Source organism: Oryx dammah, unplaced genomic scaffold (assembly GCF_014754425.2).
Source record: "Oryx dammah isolate SB20612 unplaced genomic scaffold, SCBI_Odam_1.1 HiC_scaffold_24, whole genome shotgun sequence".
NCBI lineage: Eukaryota > Metazoa > Chordata > Mammalia > Artiodactyla > Bovidae > Oryx > Oryx dammah.
In genome coordinates, this window is record NW_024070208.1 from 34,217,143 (window position 1) to 34,230,644 (window position 13,502).

The following is a 13,502-nucleotide window of genomic DNA, read 5'->3' on the forward strand; positions in this document are numbered from 1 at the left end:
TAGGGCTCTGTGCATCAGATACTGAGTCTCTCATCCCTTCCCCAGCCCTGTCAGCTGCCAATCTGCTCTGTCTGCATGAGTCCGACTCTTCTGGGGACCTCACCGAAGTGGATCATGCAGCATTTGTCTGTTGTAGTTTACCTCATTTAGCACAGTGTCTGCAAGGTTCATCCTAGCAGTGGCCTGTGTCAGAACGGCTTTCCTTTTTAAGGCTGGGTTGCCATCTTTGTGTGGATGGACCACACCAAGATGTTCAGCTTTTCTCTTCTGCTGATGGACATCTGTGTTGCTTCCAACTTTTGGCTGCAGTTGGTTCGGCTGCTTGCCGCTCAGAGACAAATGCTGGTGGGAATGGAAGGTTGCTTTAATCAGGAGGCGGCAGCCTGGGGGAAGGCGGACTCCTGTCCCAGAACCCCCTCCGGAGAGTCTGCTCAGCCGTGAGGGTTTCTAAAGGGAGGGAGGAGAGTGATCTCAGTTAATCTATGAGATAGGGGTCAGAGTCATAGCCAGCCCTGCTCCCGCCCCTGTGTGCGGACTGGTGGACTCCTCTCGTTCTCTCTTTAGACTCTGTTCACAGTCTTTGCTCGTGAGGCTCCTGAAGGGGAAGTGATCTGGTTGTCTGTCAATTCCTTGTTCGTCATTTCCCCTTCTTTAAGGAAAGAAGCAGCAGGTTGGGGAGGCGTTGTGTAATCCAAAGATTGGAAAGGTGTGCTGGGGCTGGAGGTGAGTGAGTGCTTACTTTTGGCTGTGCTGGGCTTCCGTTGCTGTGCGGGCTTTTCTCTGGTCATGGCGAGGGGGGCTCCGCTCTTCTCTAGTTGCGGTGCCGGGCTTCTCACTGTGGTGGCTTCTCTTGCTGTGGAGCACGGGCTCCAGGCGCGTGGGCTCAGGAGTTGCGGTTCCCGGGCTCTGGAGCACAGGCTCAGTAGTTGTGGCCCACAGGCTTATTTGCTCCGTGGCATGCCGGGATCTTCTCGGATCAGGGCTCGAATCCGCATCTCCTGCCTTGGCAGGCGGGTTCTCTACCACCGAGCCACGAGGGAAGCCCAACAGTTATTGCATTTTTCTGCATCATTTGAGGTAATTGGGTGGTTCTTTTCTGTTTATCTAGTTATGTCATGGGCGACATTGGTCCTAACTTATTTATTGTAACACACATGCCAGGACTGGATGACGCTGGTCCTAACTTACTGTTACTTGTTTCTTGTAACACAGCACTGGCTTTGGTTTGCTCGTATTTTGTGTCTGGAGGCTCTTTTGCGTCTGGGCTGGTAAGGGATTGGCTTGTGGTTTTCTGGGTCCTCTCACTCTCGTGGTGTGGGCATTAAGTAGATCCCGTTTCATAAGATGGGCTGCTGAGCTCCTCCTCCTTACGGGCACTTTTATGAAATAGTAATAATCTGTTTCATGAAACTTGGTCAGAATTCATCTATAAAACCATTCAGGGTCTGTCATTTTCTCTGTGGGAAGATTTCTTAAATGACTGATTTCCTTCATAGTCACAGGACTCTTTGGCCTTCTTTAATTCTGAGGTAAACTTTGCTAACTTGTAATTTTCTAGAAATGTATCTGTCAACCCAAGTTTCGAGTTTATTGGGATAAAGTTATTTACAGCCTGTTTGATGCTCCAGGTCCTGCACTTCTGTCTGCCGCATTCCTAATACTCTCCTCTCGTTTTCTTCTCTGTTATTCTTGCAGAAGGTTGGCGTCATTGTTAGTGTCAGGAGTCTTTACCGAGAGCTCACGGTCGCCTTGTTTATGCTCCTGTCTTGTCTGTTTCAGTTACTGTTTCTGTTTTTATGATTTTTCTCTCTCTTCCTCCCCCAGTTTCTTAAGGTGGACACCTAGCTGACTAGGTTTCAATTTTATCTGACATGCATTTACACTTTAATGCTGTAAGTTTTAGCTATGTGATGCAGTGTTTTAGCTGCATGCCATGATTTTCATACAAAATATTTCTAATGTTGCTTATTTCCACTGTAATTTCCTCTTTGGGTTGTTTCAAAGTGTAGTTTAAATTTTTTAAATCCTTGCAGAGATTTTTTTGTTGTTGCTGTGTCTGTGCTCAGTTTTTTCCGACTCTTTGTGACCCCACGGACTGCAACCCACCAGGCTCCTGTGTCTATGGGATTCTCCAGGCAGGAATACTGGAGTAGGCTGGCATTTCCTTCTCCAGGGGATCTTCCCGACCCAGGGATCAAACCCACATCTTTGTGTCTCCTGCATTGGCAGGCAAGTTCTTCACCACTGAGCTACCTGGGAAGCCCAGTCTTTTTATTATTGATATCTGATTAGTGCAACTGGTATTGATTTTTGCCTCTTATTGATGCTTACTTTATGGCCCAGTGTGTCATCAGTTTCTGAAATGTTTTGTTTATGCTTGAGGACACTGCATGTTTTCTAATTGTTGAGCTTGGGGTTTCATGCCCTTCTGTTAAGTTATCCTCTCAGTTGTGCTGTTTAAATTTTTGACAGCTTTTATGACCTAGCAAAAAAGACTGAGAGATGGAAGGAAGGCTTCCACTAGGATGCAGGTTATATCATTTTTCCTCTTAGTTTTGTCTCTTTTATTTTTAACTGTTGAAACTTTGTTTAAAGCAATTTTAGGTTCACGGCAAAATTGAGGGGAAAGTGTACAGACTTGCCACCCCTGTCCCCACTCACGCACAGCCTCCCCATTGTGGTCAGCATCCGCATGGGGTAAGGGGTGTGGAGAGGCGGGATGAACTTACCCAGACATGTCACTGTCTCCCCGAGTCCATGGTGTCTGTTCTGTGGGTCTGGACAAATGTATAATGACGTGTGTCCAGCGTTGTGGTACACAGAGTAATGTCAGTGCCCTACAAGTAATTTCATTGACTTTTGCTCTGTTTGGGAATGTTTTGTTGGATGCATAGAGTTGAGCCATTCCTTTCTTCCTCAGGTGTTGGCCTCTTGATCTTCATACCGCTTCTTGTCTTAGACTGTCGTCTTTCTTTTCTGGTGGCTTTGTAACCCCCAGCCATATTACTGATCACCAGAGATGTTGTCAATTCAAGAGAAGCTACACTTTTTCCATAATTTCGTCTGTTAGCTGCACTGAAACGTTTCTTGCTCTAGTTATCTTTCTCTATTTATCAAGCAGTAAATAATAGAAATTAACATGATTTGGTGGGGTTTTTTTCTTATTTAATTTGTCCAGCAATGGGTGCGGTAGGTGGCACATAGTTTATCCATGCTTTGTAGAAACTGAGGTTAAGGAATTTGTCAGAGGTCACCCAGTAATACTCTGCCAGGATGCTGACATTGTGGTCTTTTCTTGGTCCCATTTTCCCTAGCTGAAAGTCTCCCCATGCCATAGGACACGGCTTGCGCTTCTTGCACAGCGTGTTTCACAGGTGCCGGGCCCTTGTGCTGCGTTATGCAGAGTGCAGGTCGGTGCTGTCCTTGTGGCCTATCGTTTGTTGCGGCACCACGAGCCTGAGCCCATTGCCTTCGTTTGTGAGTCAGCCCGAGGCTAAAAGTGCCTCAGATCTGTTTCCAGGGAGTCACACCGCCTTGCAATAAATCTTCTCCTGTCATCCTCCCAGGAGAAGTGAACATGGACTGAAGGTAAAAATTATAGAGCAGTCAGAACTGGATTCCTTTTGGCAAGTTAAGTTGTTTTGAAACGTTTCTTCTTTTCAGCTTTAATGCTTCTCAGGTATGTCTAGACAAGACCATTGAACCGGAGGGCAGGGACGGGTCTGACCCCAGCCCCACCACCCTGCACAGGTGGCCTAGGTCAGTCAGCGCTCATCTGAGACTTGTCTGCTCTTTTATATAAAAAAACAGAAACTAAAAACTAATAGCTCCCTACTCACATCAGAAATTCTAGTCAAATTTAGTAATATATGCAAACTGAAAACAAGGTATAATTGGAATTTTTTTTAGAAAAAATGGAAGCTAGACTCTTGCACATCGCAGTGTTTCATGTTGACTCACAGACTTTGTGAGAGCCACGTGGCTGCAGTGGGTGTTTCTCTGTGCTGTTGCTGGTACTGTGTAAGCATTTCTAAAGGTCCTCTCCTCGTGTATCATCTCAGTTTGTCAGAAAACACTAGTGAATTCAAGTAAGAGGTGATGCCCTTTGCTCTGGGTTTGGAGCTGAGGCTTGGTCTCTTTGGGCCCCGGCAGTGTAGCAAAGCGGGCAGCTTGAGACGCTGCATTGGCTTGTTTCCCGGCCATAAACGTATGCCAAGGTCTGGGTGCGGAGCTGGGACCCGGCTGCGTGTGGAGGCTGCTGACTCTGGGCAGTGCCCTCGGTGTCCGGCCGGCCGCCTGAAGGCCTGTTGCTATTGGGAGTGCCTGCACCTCAACACGCTTGCCTTTTTAGACCCAGCGTGTTCCCAGGGGTTGTCAGTGGTAGGAAAACAAGAGTTTGTGCAGGGGATGTCTTCACTTTGAATATTATGCAGCTTCTATCATAATATGTTTTCTAAATGCTCATAAATAAGCCAGATACTTAATTGCAATGACTTGGCTCTGTAAGAATTTGATGCCAGAACTTGTAATGTGATGGACCGGGTGAGCTGTCGAGTGAGCGAAGATACCTGGCAGCTTTATGAGGCTTCGTGCTTACAAGGCAGGCTCACAGGGGACCATCCAGAGGACACAAGTCAGTCCGAGTCTGCCAGCACGCTTGCACTTCTGACAATATTTCAGAATCTTACCCCAAAATGTGCTTTCTGAATGTAATGGGAAATCTAGTATTATTTTCGTATTTCTGTTCCTGTGTGCGGGCACAGATGGTGCAGCTTTGTTCATTCCCAGAGTGCAAGTGAGCGGCCTCTTCCCTTGCCAGGGCCCGCAGGCTCTCTGCAGCTGGGATGCTGTCGTCCAGGCCTGGACACTGGACAGGGAAGAGGGGGCCATCCCCCTGAGGCCGCCAGGCCCGCCTGTCTGGTCCCCTTTGGCAGTGTTTAGAAGACACCCGAGCTGCCTGGAGAGAGTGAGTTTCTTCCAGTTAGTCTACACTTTTCATCAGTTGAATAGCTGTTACCTCACTGAATCGTTGGGCTTCCCTGATAGCTCATTTGGTAAAGAATCCGCCTGCAATGAGAGAGACCTGGGTTCGATCCCTGGGTTGGGAAGATCCCCTGGAGAAGGGAAAGGCTACCCGCTTCAGTATTCTGGCCTGGAGAATCCCATGGACTAGTCCATGAGGTCTCAGAGAGTTGGACACAACTGAGCGACTTTCACTTTCGCTTTTCACTCACTGAATCTTTAGTCATTTTTTGCAGTGGTTTTCTTTTTTTTTTAATCCTCATCTTACAAGTGAGAAAGCAGGACACCCAGAGCCGTGCCTGCCGTCAGAAACAAACACGCAGCCATGGAAGACACCGGCTCCAGCGCGGCCGCCCCTGCCTCACCCCAGGCTCTGCCTTCCCATGGTAGTTCAGCTCGTAAGGTCCAGACGGTTCCATTTTGCTCACCTTCACCTTGGTTTGTCAGATCATCATGATGATTGTTTTCTGAGTCAGGGCATCTCACACTGCAATATGCATGAAATACCTGCGATCTGGTTAAAATACAGGTTCTGACCCGGGTATGGGTGTGTTTCCAAGAAGCGACCCATCACTCTTCTGAGATGGCTGAGTGCGCTGCGGTCACCCTGGGGTCCAGAACGTACGTCTGAGCCAGGCATTTGGGGGAAGCTGTTACCTGAACGGAACTCGGCCCCTGTGGGCCCTGGGGTCTCGGTGAACACCCCAGCCTTGGCGCTGACTGCCAGCAGGCTGCATTGACACTGTCGTCTTCACCCAAAGCCGGATCTCAGTTCTTCCGGATCTCAGCAAGATTATTTTTAAATAACAAAGGACAAAGATAATTGTGCAGGGATTCATATGGAATTAGTGAAACAAATGAGGGTTGCCCTAACCCCAGCCCTCTCCTCCGCCTCTTGCCTGTTTGTGTCGCAGGTCCCATTCTGCCCTGTGTCCCTTCAGGCTGCTCCACATGGGGGCCGTGAGCCCTGCGCTTGGCTCCAGCTGTTTCTGGTCCGTGCACAGGGGTGGTCTGCTGGGACTCCACCCCTGCCACCACCCCTGCCCCACAGACACACTTTCTGTCCCTCAGGCTGGAAGCCTTGCTTGCCCACAGGAGTTTCCATTGTTTGAGAAAATGCCGTCCTTCCTCACGGACTGTTTTTTTAACATGAAAATAAGGCCATTAAAGCTTTGTGAATCTGGAGAAACCCAAGTACAGCAGCAGTCCCTTCCAGGTGATATAAAGGAAGGGTCAAGGGACTGGAGCTTCCCAATGCAAGCCGCTACCGTGTCATTACCACTCATGGGTGGTTCTTCTCTACAGCCACAGTGCAGAGTCACCTGCCACAAGTCTCTTACATAATTTGTTTCTCTTTAGAAGGGCTTTTAATTTAATTTAGATTATAAATAGAGTTGTATAAAATGGCAGCTGTCTTCAATAAGCACCAGTATTGGTGATTTTAAAGTAGACTAGTTGACCAAACTACTTCCTCAACTATTACTTGTTTATTTCTAAGAGAATATGCAATGTTCTACAATTAGGCCTAACTAGGCCTCAAGAGGATGCCCTAAATTGTGTAGGGACGTTAATTATACTGAGTTTCCAGGCCCTGCAGTTCTTGCAGGTTGGAAAATAAAAAAAGACGCAGTTCATTATTGTGGTTGTTTGTTGGGCTGTCAGTTCAGCTCCAGTACTGGCAAGCTCCACAGGCCTGGACTTATCTATCCCTTGGCTCTGTCATCTTAGATTCCTGTTGTCAGTCAGTCAGTCAGTTCAGTCACTCAGTCGTGTCTGACTCTTTGCAACCCCATGGACTGCAGCACGCCAGGCCTCCCTGTCCATCATCAACTCCTGGAGTCCACCCAAACCATGTCCATTGAGTCGGTGATGCCATCCAACCATCTCATCCTCTGTCGTCCCCTTCTCCTCCTGCCGTCAGTCTTTCCCAGCATCAGGGTTTTTTCAAATGAGTCAGTTCTTCGCATCAGGTGGCCAAAGTACTGGAGCTTCAGCGTCAGCATCAGTCCTTCCAGTGAATATTCAGGACTGATTTCCTTTAGCATGGACTGGTTGGATCTCCTTGCAGTCCAAGGGACTCTCAAGAGTCTTCTCCATATGCTCTTAAAGGTCAACGGAGCGCTTGAGTGGGCTTTCATTGCTAACACAGGAACAGAAAAGGCAGTAACTTTTCCTAAGGTTTTAACTAGATTTTTAAAGATCAGTGCCAATGTCTTATTTCCCTACAATCCTATATTTTCATGTACAAATGTCTATTTGACAATTACGATTTTTTGAAATTCACTGGAGTGTATTCATCCTTTATCTTGTCCACAAAAATATTTCAAAGTTGTTATTTTTAAGCCATAATGAAGTTGTTTTTTTTTAAATTTGATGTTATTTTTAACTTTCCTGCCTCAAAAGTTCATAGTATAATGACTTATTACGCAATTTACTCATCTGCATATATTCTTTTGTTTTTTCAGTCACTGCCCAGAAATATGGTGTCTCGTCTTTGTGAATCTAAAAAGGTCTGTGCCGCAGCGGACATGCAGCTTCAGGTGGGTGTGTGCCTTTGTTCTGAAGTTTTCCAGGGTCATTATTCAGAATAAACGTACAACTTGAAATTCTTGCCAGTGCTACCCATTTATTATAATAATTATGCTTCCAAAAGATCTTTCATCTGAGTTCAAAGAACTTGATTGACCTTGACTCATTTGGTCCTCCAACCGTCCTTAGGAAGTGGTAGTCAAATAAGGTTATTTCCCAATTTCAGTGGAAAATCAAAGCATGGAAAAGTTACATGACTTCTGAATGGTGCATTTCAGCAAACCAAGTTAGATCTCTTTGTTCACTCTATCTCTTTTTACTGTGATTTATTGATTTTTGTTGGCTATACCATGCAGCTTGCGGGATCTAGGTTCCCTGACTAGGAACTGAACCCAAGCCCGTGGCTCTGAAAGTGCAGAGCCCTACTGGACTGCCATAAATTCCCTCACTTCGTGTTTTTCTTAAAAATGTGTATTTTTAGATGAGAAGTTTCAACAGTAAGAGCTGTTAGTTTTTTTTATAAAATTTGAAGCCAGTGTTGCAAGTTTCCACATAAAGACTAGAGATACTCTGTAAATCGTCTGGATGTCAGGTCTGCGTGATCCCAGATGCCTTGGGTGTTTGTAATTTTTGAGATTGTTTATAGAATTCTCCCTCTTCATCAGATCTTGAGAGTTATGTGAACACAACCAAAACGCCCTTCTTTCATCTCAGGCAATATTCACTTTATAATGATCCAGTACCTACTTAAAAGTGTCGTCACTATGAATTGCTTTATAGTTGTGTCAAATCCCGTCCCTAGAAAGTAATGAAGGAACTCTGTTTTTTTTAGACCTTAAAATATACATTTCAGTGAAGATGCTGTTGCTATAGACGAAACCATGGATTTACATTATTCAGTGTCTATTTGTATCATATCTATTTGGAAAAAGATTTCTAAATTATTTGAAAGATTAACATTACTTGACAACAGTCTTCTGATTTACATGTGTCTGTCATGGGCATCCAACCTTTTAAAAGGCAGTGTCTTGGCCTCCTTTGCAACACTTGTTCTAGTGATTTTCTTTTTAAAAGAGAAAACCAATATTTTGTGCAATCTCCCATCCTCCAGAAAGAACAAGAAGAGAGAAGAAGAGGAGGGGTGCTGAGGGCTGTCGGAGGAGGAGGGGAGGAAGGCCCTGCCCTGAGGGCCTCCCGCTGCTTTTCTGTCCCCTGTCTTTCCCTGAGCAGCGGGGACAGGCCCCCGCCGACCCTGAGCAGCAGGACAGCGCAGGGAGGAGGATGTGAACTGTCTCGGGGCACTAAGCGAGTAGCTTACAGTGCTTTTTACGTTGTGCTTTTCTTTCTGTGCATTGCTTTATCAACAGCCCCTGTTTCTGGGGGGCTCTGAGGTTCTTGGTCCCAGGCACACGGGGTCCCCTGGTGTGCTCATAGCTCGGCCTTGTTTGCTTCATCAGCAAATGAGTATGAAACATATGCACACTTAATTTATTTTGCTGTTTTTATAGTTTTTAAAAAATGTCATTCCATGCTTATGTCTTTCATTTGTGAAAGGCATAATTGAAGAAACAAAACTTTTGAGTTTCAATTTGTTTATAGATTGGGCCAGAAAAACCCACTGCAGTCGAAGTTAGAATTTAAGAATCTCAATTTCTAATGGTTTATTCTGTTGGAATATGGATGTGGATCAGTAATGTGGGCCGCTCTGAGTCTTCCTGTGCATTGTTACTCTTCATAGAAGATGGAATTAAAAGAGCTGTATTTAGTATATATTTAAGTTGCCAGTTAGAGCAAAGCAATATTTATCTTTAAGAAATGTCTGTGTTTTTCCAGGGAAGGTTTAAACTTGACTTTATAATTTAGAGCCATAATTCTATATCTAGATGAAGCCAGAAGTTAGAGGTCATTTAACTTTTTTCTTTTATCCAGACTGATCCTCACTGCTTTTAGGTCAACAGCTGCACATTCTCTGCAGATTCCAATTTTGAATCAGAAAGATACATAGCAGAAGCATAATTGCATGACAGGATTTTTTTCCTTTGAAAATAAAACATTTTCTACTTGTTTGCTTCAGGTAAACTTCCATCAGTATTTAATATTCAAGTTAAATGTTGTGGAGAAAAAGCACTTTAGATTTTTTTGTACAAAATTCAGTTTTCAGAACTTGGTAAACAAGCAGCAGTTTGGCTTTGTTCTCCTATCGGGTTTCAGTGGCCTCTGTCCTCTCCTGGCGGGAAGCGAGCCTTCCCTACTGGTCACCTCCTTAAGCCAGGGGGGCCCCGCCGGCAGCTGCGTCCTGTGTGCCCGGACCCCGGGGTGGGGTCGGCCTGGTCCTGACCCCAGACACTCCTGCAGCTGCTCTTCCATCCTTTGTGGCAGCCGCTTCTTCCTCCCTTACCCGCCCTGCCCTGCCCTGTCACCTCTCGTCACCAAAATAGGTCCTCACCCTGTCATTTCTCTCACTTAATTATATCAGGATTCCAGGAAGAAGCCAAAGAGAATTTTTCATGTTTCCAACTATAAATATGTTTCCAAAACTATGTAGAGTTTTGCAGTCACAAATTTAATTTGCTATACTACACAAAAAGTACCTTATAGATAGCATTCAGGATTTTTTGATATTCTTAATCATGAGGAAGTTGAGAGCATTCCTTTTCATCACTGATGTGGTATGACATGGAGAATACCCCGTGACACTGATGAGCGCGTGCCCCACTGTGGCCCCTGGCTGTTGTGCTGAGCGCCCCTCACAGCTTGGCTGCCACGTGGTGGATGCGCGCAGTGCCCAGACTGAACAGCGCCTGCACCCCTCAGGTCTTCTATGCCGCCCTGGACCAGATCTACCATGGGAAGCACCCGCTCCGGAGCTCGACCACAGACATCCTCAGGGACACGCAGGAGCGCTTCTATGGCTTGCCCTACGTCCCCAACACTGTGAGTCTGGCATGTGCCTTGTGTGTGCCATTGGGCGGGCACAGGTATCAAGTGGGGGACTGTGAACCTGAACGGCTCTGCTTGGTGTGGAGGCTTCCTGCAGGTCGGGTGCTGGGAATGCCTGGTCGCTTCCGGCCCCCAGCTATCCTTGACATGTGCTCATTGTCCTCCTGCCAGCAGCGTTCCTCCTGGGAAGGTGGGGGTGAAAAAGGCCACTGGAGTTTGTCTGTGGTTTTTTTTTTCCCGTTATTTTTCTATGATGAGAAAACTACTGGTATAAGATGACGGCAATGCTTGCTCCCCAACCATTGTCACTGCAGAGAGAATCCACACTGGTGGCAGGAGTTGGAGGGGCGTGGCTCGTGCTCTGTAGCGTGGAGAGCAGGCACGTCGCTCCTGTTCACTGAGGACTGGGTGCCAGATACCGGCCAGCTGCTTGGCCCACAGCTCCTGACTCTTCAGCAGCCTCGTGAATGGGATGGCTTCCCCACCTTTGGGGGCGCACCTGAGGCTCATGCACGTGACCTGTCTTGTCTGAGAGCATGTAGGGGTGAGCGATGCTTCTGGGGTGCAGACCCAGCCCAGCAGCCGTGTGTTCTCATCTCCTGGGTTCCTTAGGAAGCTGGGGTAGGGGAAGAGTGCCCAGGGCTCTGGCATGAAACTGGCGTGTTCGTACTAGTCTGGGCCTCACGGCAAGCAGTGGGAACCCGACTCTTAGTGGCTTCAGCAGAAGTCGAGTCCCATGACTGCAAGGTGCAGGGGTCAGTCGGCCTGGTTGCCAGCTAGCCGAGTTGAGTGAGTTCCTACACGGTGGTTTTAGGTTTCTCCTCCTTTCATGTCTCATTTCTTTTCTCTGGAGTTGTCTTGTTCTCAGGCAGGCAGCCCTGTCCAGGTGATGTGGTGACCACCAGAAGGTCCAGCTTTGCCTTCTCAGAGAGAGAGCTCATTGGAAAGTGCTCTATAAACTGGAAAACACCAAATAAATGTGGTTTCTTTTGTTGCAGGGTTGGGTGCCAGCATGTGTTGCGCTGAGAGTTTGCGTTAGTCAGGAAACTGTGACCATCCACTAGATCATCAGGTCCTCACGCTCAACCTGGGGGGGTGGGGGGTGCTCATCTTTACCAGACAAGCAGAGTCACCGGAGGTTTCGTCTTCATGAGACTCCCATCTGCAGCATTTGATTGGCTTAGAAGCTTCATGACATGTCCGAGGCACACAGTGCTGGTCACAGAACAGTGTCTGTGTGTGTATTTGATTGTCTTAGAAGCTTCATGACGTGTTTGAGGTACACAGTGCTGGTCACACTACCATATATGTGTGTACACACATATGTATAATTTATTGTTTCATTGTATGTGTGTGCTGCTGCTGCTAAGTCGCTTCAGTCGTGTCCGACTCTGTGCGACCCCATAGACGGCAGCTCACCAGGCTCCGCCATCCCTGAGATTCTCCAGGCAAGAACACTGGAGTACATACATATATAAAATTTATTGTTCCAGTGCTGTGTACTGTTGTGTACTTGGATAACAAAAGTTAGCACCTTTTTTGAATAAGTAATATATAAAAATTGAACCCATCTCTGTTTACCAGCAACAAACCAGAAAACTGTAAATGTGGTATTACAGCAAGAAAAAGTAGAAGGTACCTATCAAAACTGGTCTGTCTAGTTTTGATTTTTAAATTTTTAAAAAATATTTCTTTGATATTTACAGAAGGAAAGATCACCTCCTCTGAGAGGACTGTGCCCAGTTTTTTTTGGGAGGGGTGCTGGGTCTTTGTTGCTATGGGCTCTTCTCTGGTTGCAGTGCACAGGCTTCTCACTGCAGTGGCTTGTGAACACGGGCTCTAGGGCGCGTGGGCTCGGTAGTTGTGGCTCCCGGGCTCTAGAGCGTAGGCTCAGTCGTTGTGGTGCATGGGCTCAGCTGCTGCGTGGCATGTAGAATCTTCCCGGATCCAGCATCAACCTGCGTCTCCTGCACTGGCAGGCGTACTCTTGATCAACCGAGCCCACCAGGGATGCCCCCAAAGTACCTTGTTCAAAAACTATGTTGTGTTTAATTTCAGTATCCTAAGTAAATGAAGGACTGACCCATATTTACAGAAGGAAAGATCTGATGTAAAAATGCCGATTTTTCTCCAATCTATACACTTAATATTATATCCTCACTTGTTGGCTTGACCCTCATGGGCTGACTGTGATTGAAGCTGGTGGCTCAAGAACAGCAGAAGGGTGGGCTTGTCCAGTCGGGACCACTACCCAGGAAGCTGGAGGATTTAGGACTGGGTAACAATGCTGTGGGGGTACAGGGGGCACAGAATGGTGGAGCCAAGCCCAGTGCTGCAGGCAGGCTTGGTGCATTTACGGCCTCCTAATCATCAGCCGACAGCCTTGCAGCTGTGAGGGCCGAGAAGGGACTGCTCAGTTTCAGCGGTGCCGTCCTGATAGATCGTCCACTGGGAAGAGATGAAACCTGGATCTGTCCCCTTCTGCACACTAAAGTAAAGTGGGTTAAAGACCCAGATGTGAGGAGCGGAGGCTTAAATCTGGGAGAGAGAGTCTATCTGAGCGCTCCTTTTTGTTCCTGTTTGGACTCTGGTATCGTGCGTACAGCACGGGAGACTGTGTCCACTGCATGGGGGCCTGAGTCTTCTGTTCAAGAACCAGGTGAAAACAGGTAAGGAGCTACAGGTTGGCACAGAGGTTTTCAGCATTGTAACTGGAAAAAGATTTTTTTGCTTTCTAAATTGTTATTGTGGTTTTAAAAAACAGATGACATAAAATGTACCATTTGGAAAATAAATATTTTTTAAAGTGCTGTGAATGTGCAAGAGGCCGGACATGTGCTGTGCTGTGCCCCCTAGAGTGACCTTGGGGTTGATGGAGGTGAGGAGCGGAGGAGTCCAGAGCCGGCTCACTCTCACCCGTCAGGCACATATGAACCACAGATGTTCTCTGTGCTTCTTGGTGTTCACCACTGTCTGGTGTTGACTGGGGTGTGGCCTCATCTGTGAGGACG

General features: G+C 46.9%; 1 protein-coding gene across 1 annotated transcript in view; it reads left to right on the forward strand.

Moving 5' to 3' along the window:
* Positions 1-13,502, forward strand: part of LOC120882949 (mitochondrial intermediate peptidase) — a 79,417-nt gene that overhangs the window by 33,443 nt on the left and 32,472 nt on the right. The window contains exons 15-16 of the mRNA XM_040266784.1: positions 7,488-7,562; positions 10,366-10,485. Coding sequence (XP_040122718.1) covers positions 7,488-7,562; positions 10,366-10,485 — 195 coding nt within the window. The remainder of the gene's footprint in view (positions 1-7,487; positions 7,563-10,365; positions 10,486-13,502) is intronic.